We start from the raw sequence: 17,669 nt of genomic DNA, 5'->3' as shown, positions 1-17,669 counted from the left end.
TTTTCTGGATTTGATAGACAGCTGTGCAGTTGATTTTAATTTGTTACCAAGCTAGAAGGTGCTTTCCCTAGTGATTATGTGCAGCTAAATTATTTAAATTCAGAGACACATAACCACAGAAACCTGAGGCTTTTTCCCACATGCCTTGTTTCACCAGACCAAGATGAGATCACTATTCAGGGTGAAACTGCAGTTACTTTAAAAATAGCTGTTGAACATTTTTGGTGTATTAACCGCTTTATCCTTGAGAGGGTCACAGTGGGATTGCGGACTATCACAGAAAAACTGGGAGCTTTGTCTAAAAGTAAGATTTGAATAAATCTCAGTATATTAATATGAAGCACAAAGCAACACTGCTTTTGTCAGATTATGAGCTTTAACAGCAAGACTTTATATTAAGTACACTCATTTATTTACCATCCACTCACCTTCACCATGATGATTTATTGATATTTTTTTCATCAGTTTTATGGCCCATAATTCCACAAAGATTTTTACTTATTTTAGCCATTTTATTCCACCTTATTTTTTTCATGACATATTTAATTAATTGTTTGAAATAATAAAGAAAAATGTATATTGTTAGTTTGCATTGCTAGTCTAATAAAATATAAGGTAAGGAACATAAAAGTAGATATTACACTGTATTTAAGCCCAATGGTTTTATGTACAAAATGCATTAAAGTAAAAAATACATTTATTGTCTCAAACAGTCTACAGGTGAAGGTGCTTTCAGTGGCGCTGCTGTCTGTTTTCAGTATTCAGTTGGTCTCATTATCTGGTTGAGATACTGGATGTGTCTCCAGGCTCTCAGTCCACCATGTGGTAGTAGTATTAAAGACAGCTGTGTGATCAACAGGCATTCATATGTTTTTTAAATCCAGATTCTACATGGTAAACATGCTCTGCTCTTTTTTAACCCATAAATAGTGTTTGTTAATAAAGACTACAGTTAAACTAGAAATATATATATATTGTTTATGTAAAAGTTTGTACACCCTTTGTTAACTTTCCTGTTTTCTTCTTTTTCTAAGTGAAAGTAAGTTAGCACATCCTTTACAGGAAACAAACTTTAACATAGCATTTTCTGCATAGTTGTCTGCACAGTTTCTATTAGCTGAATTTAACAATAAATTAAAATTGCAAAAAGATTGAATGTGCCTTAACTTTTAAACAGTCCACATTTTGTTTTTTGTTTTTCTCCAATATGTTACATTCAGCAAATAAACAGGAGCTGTGCATTAAAATATGATCTTTTTTCAATTAAAGAATGGGTTAACATGTAATTTGATCACAGGTACCAAATGTTTGCATATGCTGTTATAAATATAAAAAATGATTCCGTTGTTCAAGCCTAATCTGCAGGACGTTCTTTCAATTGTTACTAAAAATGTTATGCAGTAATAAATGCACTTCAAATTGTTTATTTTCACAAACCAATAGATCATGGTCAGGGTAAAGCTGGGTCCAGTCCCTCTTGGAAACACTGAGTGCAAGGCAAGAATACACCCAATCCACAGCAGGTCAGCATACACACATTTACTTACATATACACTAACTTTTACCAAGTGACAATTTAGTCCAGCCAGACTACGTTCTGTATGTTTTTGAGAGGTTGGAGCAAACAAAAGTACTTAATAGACTGTGAAATGTGTGTATCTATTAATTATGATGCATGAATAATAAACTACAATTTGTGAAGCTCTGATTTCGGCTATATTATAATTTCTTTTTATCATGCAGTTATATTGGATGCTGTGCCTAATATTTATGCAGTAGGCTATGTCTTAGATTCATGCCAACTCCAGTTGCTCCTTGCACTATTTAAAGAACAGTAGAGGGCAGACATTCCCCTTCTTAATTTACACCCTGCCGTTTTGCATGTGTATAAAACTGAATTATTTGGGTTACTATTACTTACTAATTAACAGTAATACACCGCCCTTATCATATTGTTCAGTGTGAAATGTAATCATTATATAACAAGACATGACCAAGACTAAAAAATATATTTTTAATTTTACGTGTATTTTTTTTATGTTATTACAATAGCACACAATTAATGTGTGATATGTGTACAAACTGTTTTGAGTGATTCTTTGCATTTTATTTATTTTATTCTTGCTAGATTAGATTCATGTGTATTAGAAGAGTGGGGTGTATAGAATGTAGTGGTTTGAGAATAGGCGGACACTAGGACCTCCCCGCACTGGGAGTCCGCAGGGTGCCGCTCCTCCACTAGAAGCCTGAATGCGAGCAGCTTCACTACAATAATCTCCACACTCACATCCACTCCAAGCGTCTCTCTCTCTCTACAGGACTCTACTCTTCCACTTTGGATATTGACTTTTTTGCATTTAGAAAAGCTTTTTGCATACCATATACCAAGGTCTCTGTGGACCTTTTTTTTCTGGCCAGTTTTCTTTCTATATTATAATTGAATTTACCTTGAACTGTAAATTGTATGGCCATGTGAGTGTGAATAAGATCTATATATGTATGCTGATAGGTTGAGCTCCTAAGCTGCAGGTTTCTCAATGTTGTAGCTACGGTGTTTGTGATGATGCAGACCACAGCTGCTCTGGCAGAGCTGTTTTTTGGCCGGGACTGCTCCGGGATGCGGGACAGAAAAGATTACGAGAGTCGCTCCAGGGAGCGGGGGGAAGCTGAACTGGAGCGTCTCAGAACCCGGGAGAGACTGGAGGCCACACTGGCGGGACTGGCAGAACTGGACTATCTGAAACAGAGACAGGAGCTACTGGTCAGAAACGCTCTGATCTATCGGGAGACTGTCGGCGCAGGAGAGGAGGATAATCAAGTTTGTTCTGCAGGGGAGGAAAGCTATCTGAACCATGAGGAAAAACTTTTGGAGGAGAACATTTTGCTGCTGAGGAAACAGCTGGTAAGTCATTTTGCTTAGAACTTCATATGCATCAAGTTATTTTTCTATTATTTGTTCTTCGACAGTTAAACGTAAATTCAGAAAAAAAAACCCAATCACGTTCGGTTCATTAACAGCAGAATAAGCGGTGTTATTCCAGGTCCTAATACAATGCACACTGACAACTGGTGGTGTTTTCTCTATTATTGCTTACATTTATTTTAAAGGGAGGAAAAGTTTCTGCTCTGAATTACGCTGATCCTTTTATAATAATACATTTTATAATAGTCAAACGTGACTTATTTCTTTAATACAATTTTGCCCACTGCAGTGTAATTAACATGAGCAGTAAAAACGTCTAATTGGTGAGATATGGACTCCTGTAAAATACACTAGTGTTTCTACAGAGAGCCGAACAGTAAATTATTGGTAAATACAAATTATTAAAGTGCAATTAAGACATTATCACAGATGCTGGGACAATTAGGTCTCTTTTTTGCGTCGGCATACTGACATGTAAAAGTAAAAAATGCGCAAACCGTGACCTTATGTTACACATACATGTGTGTGTGTGTGAGAGAGAGAGAGAGAGAGAGAGAGAGAGAGAGATAGAATGAATGTGCTGAACTAGATTATTCACATTTACACTGAATTTTGTGATTTGATACATGACCCAGCGGTATACGGTTAATCATTCAGTTTTAAATGCTGTAGTATTACTAACATGGCATTCATTCATGGCACTGAGTTATTGATTGCGCTTGTGGCGAGAGCTGCGAGTCTAGAACAAAGAGAATAATTCCACTTTCCTAATATCTACACATGCTATGCCTAATGTATTAAACACAACTTTAATGACATTACAATATATGAGGAAATGGTACTTCGCATACGCGACATTGTCTTTAATCCTGCAAAAGGAACCTAAACTCATTCCCGCAAGCCATCATTAGAATGACAGGATGGCGATTTAACTGGATGCTATGTTATTTAAATTGAACTTCCTGAATGAGATAAGTCCACTGCTCCGTTCTTCCAGGGGGTCCAGCAGTTTCAATGAGGTCAACTGATGAGTGACAATAGGCTACACCAAATGAAGTTTAGTAGCTCAGTAGCCACCAGCACCATAATGAGCTTAACCCAAGCCAAGCTGCTGTCCATTAAAGTTTACTGTCTGACTTTACACATAATATTGCCATTAAATATGCCACATGTGTAGCACACAACATTATAAAAACAAGTATTAAAACATATCTAATTTATTATCAGAGTTTTTGTATAGATTCAGAAATATTCCATATTATTTTCATATTTCTATCTGTGCATGCATCACATTTTAAAAGGTCAAGTTGTGTACTACCCGGTGTCCTTTGTATACCACCAGTGATACTCATCACAGTTTAAGAACCACAGACCTATGCAGTCCTTGGCCCCATGCTTTCAACATTGGCTGGGGTTACTTTAGTGCCATTTTAAAATAACTGTTGTCCCACAGTGCAAATGGTGTTCTGGGTAAAAATGGTCTCCACAGCCCGACATTTAACTCATAAATCAAAGAGCCCGTCTGTCAGGAGCACAGGTTTTTACTGCCTCTCTCTCCACAGCAGAGGCAGCACCATTCCTCTGCTCTATATAGCACTGGAGTATTCTCCTGTCAGCACACAGCAGTTTAAATGTGCAGTAGATAACACAGCACTGATTATGGGCCATTTCAAGTAATGTATGTCTGCTTTAATGGATCTTTTCCTTGGTCTGCTGTTTCACCACACTTAATTTGGAATGCAGCACATGATCTTGGTGTTGTCAGATGCAACCAATTCCACATATGTGACATTCCTAAGACCAGTGATTCTCCCACACTAGGCATGATTCTAATTTAGTCTGTTACACTTGTCTGATCCATACCTCCAGGCCATCAGCATTAAGATAACTATAGGAAACAGACCTTAATTCCAATTCACTGAGAGAAAACCTACTTCAACAACATTTTACATACCAGAGCACTAAAAATATTTTAGACTTTCTGCTTCTCTTGACTGCTTTATGCACTACTTAATGCCCTGTTATCAGCCCTGTTGATTTTACGCTATGTAACAGCATGGATGGTTCCTTGACCTTACTGCATTGTTCTTTTTCTGTAGAATTGCCTGAGGAGGCGAGATGCTGGTTTGATCAGTCAACTCCAGGAGTTGGACCGACAGATCAGTGACCTGCGACTTGACACAGAGTCCTCCCTAGAGCACCTGGAAAGTGACAGCCGACCCAGTTCAGGTTTGTGCTGGCTATAGGGCTTAAGGCTTTAAATGTTTTCGAAACTGTTTAGGATAATGGGATAAAAAATCATTGCACATCGTTACCTAAATCCACAAAGTTGAATCAGTTCATCTGGACACAAGTTTGTTGTAGAGATACGTTTCGTCACTCAATCCGAATGACTTCTTCAGACTGAAGAAGTCATTCGGATTGAGTGACGAAACGTATCTCTACAAAAAACTTGTGTCCAGATGAACTGATTCAACTTTGTGGATTTGTGTACCTGGATTATTGAGCATGCATCAACAGATCGTTACCTAAACATTAAAACCTGGACAATTTCATATGCTGCATTATGCATTTTAATATTAAGTTTCTCATTGTTCCCAACATTTGGCCCACAGGGTTGTGAATATCTTAATCAAGTTATATAATTAAGTATAAACCTGCCTTGGGAACATAAAAATGCCAGTAGAAACATGCGTGCCTGCCAGGCCTAATCTCAGCTGGAGACTGCATAGCCACTGTTTAAGCACTAATTTGGTAATACGAACACTATGCGCTGTGTGTTAGCTGCCTTCCCAGCTGAGTTGGTTTACATTCCAAATACGAGAGGTTGTTTTAGTACTGACGCTGACTTCACTTTTGTTTTGCGAAGTGTATAGAAGGCAGAAATTGATTACATATGTACATGCTTTTTTCTGAATGTCACTATTGTTTAAAATATGTTGTTTTTTAGCTAGGAAGATTACTTTTGTCCTTAATTCGTTATTAGCTGATTTATATAACAAAGAAGATTTAAGATTTAAGCATTTATGCAAGCTACCTTTGGGACTGCCAGGAATTAAATGTTTAGATGTTTTAAATGTGTAAATTAAGCATAATGTTTAAATGGTTTAGTTTTTAGAAAAGCAATTGATTAAAATCTCTTACTATCTCTCTCTTCTAGGTTTTTATGAGTTAAGTGATGGCACTTCAGGCTCTCTTTCAAATTCCTCCAACTCTGTCTTCAGTGAGTGTTTGTCCAGCTGTCGTTCCACCTCCTGCCTGTGTGCCCCCCTAGACACCTCTCTCTGCACATCTGAGGGAAGGCTCAAGTCTGCAGGTGAGACCCCACTTTAATGAGGTTTTTTTAGCAGATACTCTCTATGTCAACTAAATGACAGTGTCTAACTAAAACGTTGTGTTTTTCACTGGCCTAAACATGCAGCATATTTTGTATTTGTTGGTACCCCAGAATGTGTTTTTTTAAGGGGGTCTTAATTCTAGCTTTAGGTTTTAATCTCTTGCCTTGTGTTAGCATTATCAGAAAAATCTACTAAAACAATTCCGTCTGGTACAATACAAATAGAGGTGGATTAGGTGATAGAAAGCCCAAATACAGGAGATATAAACAGTTTCACAGCTTTGCAATTGCCACACCTCTGATAAGACAAAAGACAAAAGGTTAATTTGCATGTCAAAGCTAATCAACCACCCAGTTAGCTCAACAGTTTACACAGGGTTCAGACCATAGAAACAATCATAGAAACACACATTTAGGGTGGAGGAATTATCAGACCGTTGCTAAATTCCCTGTTGTTTTTTTTGTGAGACTTTTTATTTGTTTAGCGAAACCTCTGTGTGTATTCCTGTTCTGCATGACTGATTGGTTCTTATCCTCTTTACAGATGAACTGGGTGTGTGTACAGAATGTGAAGAACAGTGTGAGGACTCAACTTCTGGAACAGTCCGTCGGTCATTGTCTGCTCCCTACTCTCCTTCTTTAGATGGAGCATATGACAGCCTGTCAAAGTACCAATGTGACCTGATAGCTAGGAATGGAAATGATGTGTACCATTATCCTAGCCCTCTCCATGCTGTGGCTGTCCAGAGCCCCATCTTCCTCCAGTCTACGGCTAGTAATTTTAGGGAGGATATGGGTCCATCCAAGTCTGGAGAAGCATTTGGAGAAAGTCAAAAGACTGAGCAGCATCTTGCATATGAAAATACCTCATGGCCTGCTCAAACTTCTCTCAACAAAAAGTTGGACAGTTATATCTTTGGATTGCTTCAGAGGAGAGCACAGCCAATGAGGACCAATAAACCTAGAACAAGTATAAACACAGACCCCTCCAAGAGTGTCTTACGACAAGGTAGCCTCTGTGTGAGGCCTTCCATTGCTGTACAAAATCAGCAATGGACTCATGAACTCACATCCAATTGGCAAACCTGTGTACATACAGCATCAGCTTCGAGCACTGACACCAGTAAAGTTTCACCTCGAAGAGCAACTGAGACCAAGGGGGAACCCTTGGAAAATGAAGCACCCTGTTCTCAAAATCAACCCCAGAGTGGATATCTAATAAAGAATGAAATTGACTCTAATAGCTTGTTAAAGAAAAAAATGTCTGGGACCAGTAAAGGACTGCCATTACCTGTTGCTACTAAGGAGTGCCAGGACCTGGGCAGTGCCAATGCAGTCTCATCCCCAAAGCTTAACAAGCATTCCTGTTATCCTTCAATTCAGGATAGTAAATCATCCCAGGTGGTGAAAGCAGGGACTTCTAAGAAAAGCTCTAAGATCCAGAATTCAGTGGTCTGCTCTGCTAGACAGGAGCAGTCTGCTGCAGAGCTACTTAGCTTAGGCTCTTCCTCTCAAAGCCAGGACGAGGGGGGTCTAATGGTTAGTGCACAATATAATTCCAACCAAAAGCAGAGTTTCAAACTTTGCAAAGGTGGCAACAAGAATGCCAAGAATGTCAAGGTGAAAAATGTCTGCAGCACAAAACATAGGACCCATTCCAATGAACTTGTTTCAGAAGCAAGCCGTGACAGGCATCGAACGGCATCCAGGCGTTCCAGACCAGTGGAAGACATGGTTCACTCTTACAAACCCTCGAAGAGGACATCTTGTAAAGCCAAAAGGATCCCAGCATCAATTCCTGAAGAACGGATACTAGAGAAACACACCACATCCACGGGAAGATCATCTACACATAAACACCATGGTCATCACAGGCATCCTGAAGCAGTGCTTGCCAAACCTAAGTACAAGCGCAATGACTACCATCGTAGGCTGCGTGGAATACCAGAGGTGCCTTATGAGGAGTCATTAAAAAGGGTGCATCGCAGACATAAGAGAGAAATGATGGGCCATGTACCAGCCATGTATCTTCCTTCCAATGCACACATGACCAGCCCTTATGCATATGTGGGTAGTGACTCAGAATACTCTGCTGAGTGTGCATCTGTCTTCCACTCTACCATCTTGGACACAAGTGAAGATGAGCGTAGTAATTACACAACCAACTGTTTTGGGGACAGTGAGTCAAGTGCTAGCGAGGCAGACTTTGTAGCAGAAAGCAGTTCTAGCAGTGACTCTGAAGGCAGCAGTGGTGTCAACTGGCCCCAGTACAGACAGACATCCAGAGATGCGACTTCAGCTCAGGCCAAGGCTTTCGTCAAAATCAGAGCTTCACATAACTTGAAAAAGAAGATCCTACGCTTCAGATCAGGCTCTTTAAAGCTTATGACAACAGTGTGAGAGACTCTAGGAACTGGGGTTCGAATTGGGATGTGGACAATCAAATTGGCTGCTCTCAGTACTCACCCGATCAAGTGCCTAAGCTGTGTTCAGCCACACTGCATAAAATGTATGAGTCTTGTTAAAGAGATCTTTCACTAGGAGTGGATTTATTCAGTGAACTTACCCCCTGCACTTTTATAGTCCATTAATACAAATGTTGTAATATTCAGAAGTATCTGAGTAGCCCAACTGTGTCACAATGTGTAGCCATATTTATTATAAACTTAATTTTGCTGTGATACATTTGCATTGCAAGGGCTGTGATTTTTTTTAAATAAAATATTTAATGTTTAATATATTTGATTAGTCATTTGATAAATAGAACAGGAAGTATGAATGAACAGATGCATTGTACAAGAATTGAGATTAAGGGATTGTAAAGCCTATTTGCCAATTTTTAGGTCACCTGCTATAAGGGCTTTTCTTATGTTCACAACAAATATGCATGAACAGCTACATGACTTATTATCTGTTAATGCCTTATGTGTAAATTGTGATTTTTGTAAATATAACAACAATGTTCATTTCTGATGTCTTATCTTTTTATGCTTTATTAAATGTTGAGTTTGACGACAACCCTATTTCTTTGCAACCATCACTTTTCTATCTAATAACTGAACTGAGTATGTGATTGTTGAAAATAAAAGTGAACAAAAAATCCATGTGTATTAAAAATTATTAAAGCTAAATCGTTGGTCTCATCAAGATGTAGTGACAAATTCTAAAGATTAAACACAGTTGTAGTCTTTAGGTCTTTGGAGATAATGTACTATGTGTTTATTAAAAAATATAGTATTTGTATAAATGACCATTAGCCATTAAACTGACCATGCCAGTAGAGTAAAGTTACACAATGAATTTGACTTTTTGTAAGGAAATAAGGCCAAGAATTCTCTTTGAATTGCTATACTTAAATACATAAATAAACTTAAAATGAATGTGGGCATCTGTTTGTTTCAGAAAACTTAAATTAAGCATAGGTTGTTAAACCGAATACAGAGTTTTTGTTCATACACAGTTAACTACAGGCCACGCAGCAGGCACGAACAAGAAAATGTAATGCACACATGAGATTCTGACCTTTTCCTCATTGGCTTATTTCCCTAACAGACGTGATAGATAAGGAATTTTCCTACTTTGTTCAGACTGGAGCAGAGCTGCTCTGGAAAGTGTCTGTTTTTTTTGAGAGGAGATGGTCTGTTTGGATAACTACAGCTGAGCAGGCATCATCTCTCAAACACATTTTATGTTTACAACTTGGCATGTTCCCACCCAGTTCAAGCATTTCATCCAGTCGAATGTTTTCTGTGCAGACAAATCAGAACATGACTTATAATTATTTAAAGCAGCACACAACAACCAGCATGTCACAGAGAACTTCCAAAACATGTAATAAATTTAGTTTGCTTTAGACAAAATCTGTTTTAAAAATCTTCTGACCAAATGTGGATAAAACTTCATAAATTGCAGTATAATCACAGTAAAAATAGTAACAATTTGAGTAAAATATTGAACAATATTATTATATTTCAATGGCCTGGAAGAAGTCAGTTATGTATTATAACTGATTTATTATTATTATTTTATTCTTTTTGTTGTTGGTAGTAGAAGTAGCAGGACCAGAGAGAACATGCCAAACACCTCACTTACCGGATGAGAGGCTTGAACCCATATCCCTCAGCCTCTAATGCACAGTACTGGCTAAACCACCATTCAGCCGACTGTTATTAGTAATGTTGTGGTTGCTGAAATGAGTGAAAGAGAACGGCATGGCATGGTGGCACAGCTGCTAGAAAGGCTGCTGCACAACAACATGGTCTCTAATGTCATGGGTTTGATTCACTTTACTATCTGGACGCCCTGTCCAATGTCTATCACTGCCCAGCGCCTAGTGTTTCTGGTTGATACAGGACCGCAAACCTGACCTGGGATAAAGAGGTTACTGAAAAAACATGGACGACTGGTTCGGTTCATTTTGCATGTGTACCGAATAGTAGGCTTGAGAGTCGATTCTTCTGTTTATAGTAAAAATTGTGAGTCGACTCTGAGGCTTTGGAGTCTTTTCCATACAATTAAATGTACTCATTTTAACATACCGGCAACTTTAGGTCAGAAAGTACAATTATCCCACCCTCGCTGTTTGAAAAATACATGTCTTCACACCACAAACGTTAGTAACGCTTAGTACTGGCTTATTTTTAGTTATAATTACTTACAATTTACAAAAAAAAAAAAAAAAAACTAACCAACTAAAATGTGATGTAAACATTGCGACTACAAAAATTAGCTTACTGTAACGGAATACTGTATTAACCCAACCACTGCTAAATCATGCTAACGCTATAAACAGGAGTTGCACTTCAGGTAACGAGAAAGGTTTAGACAAATTTAACCAGTTAAAAGAAAGAAAGAAAGCTAACTAAACGTTCAGTTGTTTATAGTGAATTTCAATATACATTTAGGACACCGGAAAGTTGTAATAAGTCGAGCTGTTACGTTAGTGCTGGTGTATTCAGATCTATATGTATTACACTTAAAAGATTCAACGGCTGCTGAATTGGAAGATCCGTTTGTGACCAGGACACCTAACTGTACCGTCGAGTCACTGGTGAATACACAGTATCGTCAAATCAGGATAGAACCTATTATATCGTTGTTTATGGAAATATATTTACTTTGTTGTGATTAAAAGAGTTTATTTACTGTAGTTAATTGTTTAGGAACAACATATCAGAACAAAAATGAACAATGTCTCAACTAATCCAGTACGTTATAGCAAGCAATACAGACACTTGTTATAAAATAAAGATAGTCCTAACAAATGTACTGAAAACATGGAAAACGTGATGTAGCTGATGTTACTACCATCACATTATTAACAGTACCTCACACTGTGTACTTTGCTCTTTGTCTTAGCCCGAAGAGAGTTACAATTAAATCATTTAAAATTTTAAACAAAGAACCTAATCATATTACATTCATATATTTTGTATATTAAGTGCAAGTTAAAAATATTAGTTTTTTACTTTAAAATCACCATATGAAACTGAAGCTGTAACTTCAAAACTGATACTAAAACAAACTGAAGTTTGTGTCATTCGACCCTTATTGGCTTTTGACATTGCATTAATTTGATTATTTTGTTAAATAACATCTTAACAACAACCTGGATATACAGAGCTTAAAACATAAGAGAAAACATGAAGGAAAGATAAATTACACAATTAGCCAGAAGCATCTGATAATTGTGCATGTTTACTTCTTCCCAGGCAAGCAGCCACAAGTAGATCTGTATAGGCCCATACCTACTCAGATTGTTTACTGGTCTACCAAATCAATGGGGGATGTTTTCTGTGCGTGCGTGCACGCATGCACTGTCATGACTTTGTGGTGGATCAAAATTACAACACTATTATAATGCTTTTTTATTCAATTTGTTTAAATGAAGCAATTGTATATAGATATGGATTAACAAGGGGCCACTGACAAAAATAAATAATAAAAAAAAAACACATTTGTCTCCTGACCTTTAACAGGCCTGCCCAAACATTTATTTCTGCCTACGCCACTCTATTTTGGTTTGCAAGAATGTTTTGAGCTGTTGCAATAGGGACATGGTATGAACATAGTTTTAAAACCTTGCCCCTCAAAAACTGTGTGCATTAGACTAAATTGTTACATTAGCACCTTTCTGCAGTTAAGGCTTCTATTTGGTTATAGCCCAGTATTGCACAATGGTTTTAAACATTTGGTACTTGCAGAATAGGGACCCCTGAAAAATGCATGTGGTGAGGGTAAATGTAGCACTGGCATACCGTTGTGATCTTGCTGTCTGTATAGATTTGTGTCTTACACTTGTGTTGAGTACACTAGTGGATGGTATGGCGTCCAAGGTCAGTGCACCCTGACAACAGGAGTGGGTGGATGGCCATAGACAGAGCATGTAGTATGCATGATTTAGCCCGGCATCAGTACTGCTCTCAAGGGCACAATAAGTACAAAAATTAATTGCATGCTTTTTTTTTTTTGAACCAGTTTTCCAAGAGAGCTTACTTTTTGGCATTTTATAATGTGTACTATACAACAACCATCCTTGTCCATAATATTGTTTGTTTCTTTGTATTGTTCTCATTCTCCAGGCAGATTGATTAGATCTGAGTTTACAATCGTTGTTGATAAGATATTATCTAGGGACCTTTGGCATTAACCTCTGTAACATGCACAAAACATGCAATATTTCACAAAACTGGAAAAGTTTACCCGCTTTCATTCAGTTTCTACCCTTGTTTTAAAATATTTTGTCTGTATTGTACGGTGGCCGAGAAGTGCAAAACAAATTTACATTTCAGAAAACAAAATTACATATGCCGAAAACAAATTTACAAGTGCTGAAACACTTTTACATATGCCAAAACAAATTTACAAACACTGGGTACCCAAGCACTTGTAAATTTGTTTTTGCTTTTGTTGTAAATGTTGTTTTTGTTTTTTTGTAATTTTGTTTTCTGAAATGTAAATTTGTTTTGCACTTCTCGGCCACCGTAGTATTGATTAGAAAAAGGCTTTGTCTTTATAGGTAGCTGATTTAACGGCCTGCCACTAGTAAGGGTGCATTAAGAGAAACCAGCTCTGAGACACGCAACACAAGTTGTGGAGGTAAATTTACTATTTGGCTTTCACTGTGTTTGACCAAGAAAAATATTTGACTTTCTTTGTCAAATATTTGTGTCATGCGACTTACCACAAAAAGAAATAAAATGCATGTTTTGATACATATGTTAATCATAGCAAATATGTAATCATAAATTTAAAAGTGTCATTTCTGTGGCACATAAATACACAAATAAAAACTTTCTATTTTCTATTTATATGTCTGGAATAGATGTATTAATTTATTATTAGATCATTTTATTATTAACCACCGCTTTATCCTGGTCAGGGTGGGTACAGCTTACATGGAATCACACCTCGCGGGGCCTAAGACACCCCCTTCCACCAAACATAGCCAATAATGATTGTACGTAGAAATCTGACCGGCTGAGAGCACTGCTGGGGATTCAAATCCTGGATCCCAATGGTTGTGGACTAACATAATTTCCCACTGTGCTACTCCAGTGCCTGGAATAGATTTATTAATCACAATAAAAAGGAGGTTACTGAAGCCGCCTGTGTGTGATCACCACAGATAATAATTGTCTTATTCCAGCGTAATGCCAGACATTTTTGTTAGAGATGAATAGAAATGATAATTTGTCTATTCAGAAATAAGGACTTTTTCCACAAAAAGGTGCATAGCATGTAAGCAGCTGCTATTTATTGTAAATGCACATATTGGTGATTAATGCTAAAATTGTATTATTGTTAGCGTTATGATAAATTTATAAAGCAAATAAATAAAGATTCAAGAGACTCATGACTTTGTAAATGTTCACCTAAGTGTTTTATTCATTCACCATGCACGGTGGCTAAGTGGGTAGCACTGTCGCCTCACAGCAAGAAGGTCCTGGGTTCGATCCCCAGGTGGGGCGGTCCGGGTCCTTTCTTTGTGGAGTTTGCATGTTCTCCCCATGTCTGCGTGGGTTTCCTCCGGGTGCTCCGGTTTCCTCCAACAGTCCAAAGACATGCATTCGGGTTAATTGGAGACACTAAATCGTCCATGACTGTGTTTGATATAACCTTGTGAACTGGTGAACCTTATGTAATGAGTAACTACCGTTTCCTGTCATGAGTGTAACCAAAGTGTAAAACACGACATTAAAATCCTAATAAACAAACAAAAAATATTCATTCACCAAAATAAAACAGAATATACTGCATGTATTTTTTAAAGTGGATTTTGTAAATTATTTTTACAGTTTTATACTCCACTCTGATTAACAGGTACAACAACACGCTTCCATCCTTACCCAGGAAATTTATGCCTTAAACCCTGAAAATTACAGAGGATTTCCTTACTGAGGTTAGTCATCTTCAATATATCAGATCAAGAGATACTGATGCTCTAGTATGTCCACATTTAGATGAATAATGGTCTAGGAGTAATGCTAGGTTTACCTCCCAACTTCATTTTCCTACCACAATGAGAAGCATGGGTGCTGAATGGCTTTCTGATTGCTAGTGTGTAGCACTAGCCAGTGGAAGTTATCTTAAGAGGGCATGAGATATGACCTAATGCTGGTTGATTTTGCCTCAACACTGCTCTCCTGTTGGGGCTGCATTTTAATTACGTGCTTTTTGCCTTTTTGTCTAATTACGGCTGTCTGTTTCCCTAGCATTGCTTTAAAGCTGAATTTAGTAACACAACAGTCCTTTGAAGAAATGACTTAAAACCTGTAGGCACATCCTTGTTTGTGGGTGTGTATTTGTGTGTATATGCATGTTTGTTTACATATTAGCCAAACAAATAGAGAGAGAAGGTGGGAACACATTTGTGGGGTTTTGACTCCCCTCTCCCTCCAGCAGTCTGTGTGCCTTCATTGATCTTCAAACAAGACAGTGTGAGTCATAAACTTAATGAGTGGAAATGGAGAAAAGATATGGAGAAATTGGGTGTGTAAATCAAAAGGAAGCAGACACAGACGTCTGTCTGGCTTGATTTTTAAAGGGTCTCCACTTCTTTACTTCGAGAATCAGATCTAGATATAGATAGCCTGTGTTATGGCTGGTGACACAAATTCAGAAAAACTTAGTAAATACAAAGCTTACATATTCATGAAAACACACAAAACCCAAAGACAGTAAAGCTGATGTTGGTGGTGGGTAGGATGCAGTATCATCATTATTCAGTTTCCTCAGGCACATGTCAGCTCTCCTCCTTTGAGATCACTAAAACAGTAATTACCAACTATCAAAAATATTGGTAACCGGTAGAAAGTGCCAACAGCAGTGCCCCAATCTGACAGGCCATAACTCTACCAAATGGATAAATGCATCTATATTTAAATGAGCTCTTGGTCTGACCTCTGCGAGAGAGTGGTAGGACGGCAGGCCAAGACGAGCTTGTTTGTGGTGTGGGGGAAGGCAGCTAGATCAGGTGATTATTGTGAAATGCATTGTCTCTTTAATAGACTTTTTTCTCCCTTAGCTTCTCCCTAGTGTGTCATCAGAACCGTTGTCCTGCTGCGGCCAGCCAGGGAGGGATCGTCTACACCCTGGGGGTGGGGGAGAAGGCCTCTCAGAGGTCACTGAAGCCTGTGGGGATTGAGGGGGAGGATAGAGGCTAGTGGTCTCAACAGGACCCTTCAATTCATTTACATGTAATCAGAGCTATAGAAAACAAGCTTGAGCGGGTCAGTGGATGTTCTTGAGCTGAACTGTATTTGATGCTGGCTGTAAGTGGAGACTGGGCAGACTGGGGGCTGGACATTGCACTTAATTAGGCTGTTATAATGAACATTGCCAAACAAATCTAAGACTACGTAAAGCAGAAACTATAAGTAATAGGCCATTACTATTACTGTAAGAAACACCAACAACTAGATGCATTATGTGGAAAACAAATTGGTCTGCTATATAAAAATAAAGAATATGTTCTTGCTCTGTTATTTTCTTATAACACAATACATTAGCACCTGTAAATTGCTTATACCTTGGTCTCTATTTGGCATTTAAAAGCAGAGGTTATGCATACGTTTTGCTAACTAAAAACTGAATTATATTAAATTACATACATGATGTTTTAAATGGGTATTATTTAGGTAATGTTCTACTTCTGTGCCGTCACAGACTACAGTAACAGCAGTTGCTCTTGTTGCTGTTTTTGGCCAGAATTCTGTAGAACAGACTCATTATTGCTGGTTTTATTAATGTTAAAATGCTATTTATAATGCAAATGCTATTTATAATGCAATTTCAAACTGTAAATAAAGCCTCAGCGAAATTCTTTTGATTCTTTTTTTTGTACAAGAGCACTGAGTTAGAACTTTAAATGAATGACCTAACATGATTATTAGGGATTCATACATTCCACTTATTGTTAAGTCTGTACAAAAATATGTAGTTCTCTTGCTTATGCGATTTTCCATGGTTATGTTTATAATTTGTAATTTTTGGTGTTTTGATCGTAAATCTTCTCATGCAGTTATTGTGGTACTATTCTTTTAGGAACCATCTTTAACATATCATGTAATTATGAGCTTTTGTTTAAATAGTCACATCTTCATAGTTTATTTGTTGCCAGTTCTGACCTAGCAGCTGAATCCTCCCCATTGCACTATTAATCTGTGAGAGTGAAAGCGACATGCTTCCTTTTTGAGTTCATCTAACCATGGGTTCGGCTATACTCTTGCACTGCCAGCCACAGACAGCCATGGCATTACCATGCACTGCATTGGTACACCTACAAATTCAGGCTAGTTAGTTTTGCAAGATTGTTTGATTGTTTATGGCTTTCATCACATTTTTGCTCATTATATCAGTGTGTGTATTGGCATTTAATTATAATTGAAAAACTGAATCAACCAGCAACTTGTCTTTTGGATGACAACTTAACAACATAATCTTAGATGGCATCTAGCCCTGAGGAGAGGCTTTTTAAGAACACAGCAGAACCTTGAGCATTGATGCCTTTTTTGATAAGACTAGGGAGTAATTACGCTCCTAGCCTGATCTTTAGACATGTCTTAGTGTGGGAAAGCCCTTTTTAAGACTCATTGACCTTAAGATAAGGTATCATTATGACTCATTAACAATCTAGTCAATTGATTCTGGAAACAACTAGTTAGTAAGCTGTAGTTGAAGTAACCCTCAGTGGTCTTACATTAAAATGCCAGTGTATATTATCAAATGAAAATGCAGTTCAAAAAAGTCCTCATAACCTTTTGCCATCTCTTATAGCATTCAGGCTAGTCAATGCTAAAAAGCTATGTTAGCTTGCATTGTAGTTTCAGTGGTAGACACCAGCAAATTAAAAATTTGACTCTTCTGACTCTTCTTGCTTCTGACTCATTTTTTTTTATTAGATTCAAA

The 17,669-nt window shown here is 37.7% G+C and overlaps 2 protein-coding genes across 2 annotated transcripts in view; both read left to right on the top strand.

The window, feature by feature from the left end:
• The first annotated feature begins 2,453 nt into the window (after positions 1-2,453).
• dact1 (dishevelled-binding antagonist of beta-catenin 1) lies at positions 2,454-9,321 on the top strand. Its single transcript, XM_063007262.1, has 4 exons — positions 2,454-2,902; positions 5,023-5,152; positions 6,084-6,239; positions 6,805-9,321. Exons 1-4 carry the CDS (start codon positions 2,561-2,563, stop codon positions 8,658-8,660), a joined length of 2,484 nt encoding a protein of 827 aa, XP_062863332.1. The 5' UTR covers positions 2,454-2,560; the 3' UTR covers positions 8,661-9,321.
• A 1,704-nt stretch (positions 9,322-11,025) lies between these two features.
• The window catches only part of lgals3b (lectin, galactoside binding soluble 3b), a 52,584-nt gene continuing 45,940 nt past the window's right edge, over positions 11,026-17,669 (top strand). Inside the window, exons 1-3 of the mRNA XM_063007435.1 lie at positions 11,026-11,066; positions 13,279-13,358; positions 14,583-14,661. The gene's annotated coding sequence lies outside the window, so the exon portion shown is untranslated. The remainder of the gene's footprint in view (positions 11,067-13,278; positions 13,359-14,582; positions 14,662-17,669) is intronic.

This window comes from Trichomycterus rosablanca, chromosome 13 (assembly GCF_030014385.1).
Source record: "Trichomycterus rosablanca isolate fTriRos1 chromosome 13, fTriRos1.hap1, whole genome shotgun sequence".
In the NCBI taxonomy this organism is placed as follows: domain Eukaryota; kingdom Metazoa; phylum Chordata; class Actinopteri; order Siluriformes; family Trichomycteridae; genus Trichomycterus; species Trichomycterus rosablanca.
Note: the sequence above shows the minus strand (reverse complement) of the source record. Positions and strands in the feature narration are given on the sequence as shown.

Coding starts and splice junctions, on each gene's coding strand:
- dact1 (XM_063007262.1), top strand. CDS start 2,561: ATGATGCAGACCACAGCTGCTCTGGCAGAGCTGTTTTTTGGCCGGGAC. Junction 2,903..5,022: donor TGCTGCTGAGGAAACAGCTG/GTAAGTCATTTT, acceptor CTTTTTCTGTAG/AATTGCCTGAGGAGGCGAGA. Junction 5,153..6,083: donor TGACAGCCGACCCAGTTCAG/GTTTGTGCTGGC, acceptor TCTCTCTTCTAG/GTTTTTATGAGTTAAGTGAT.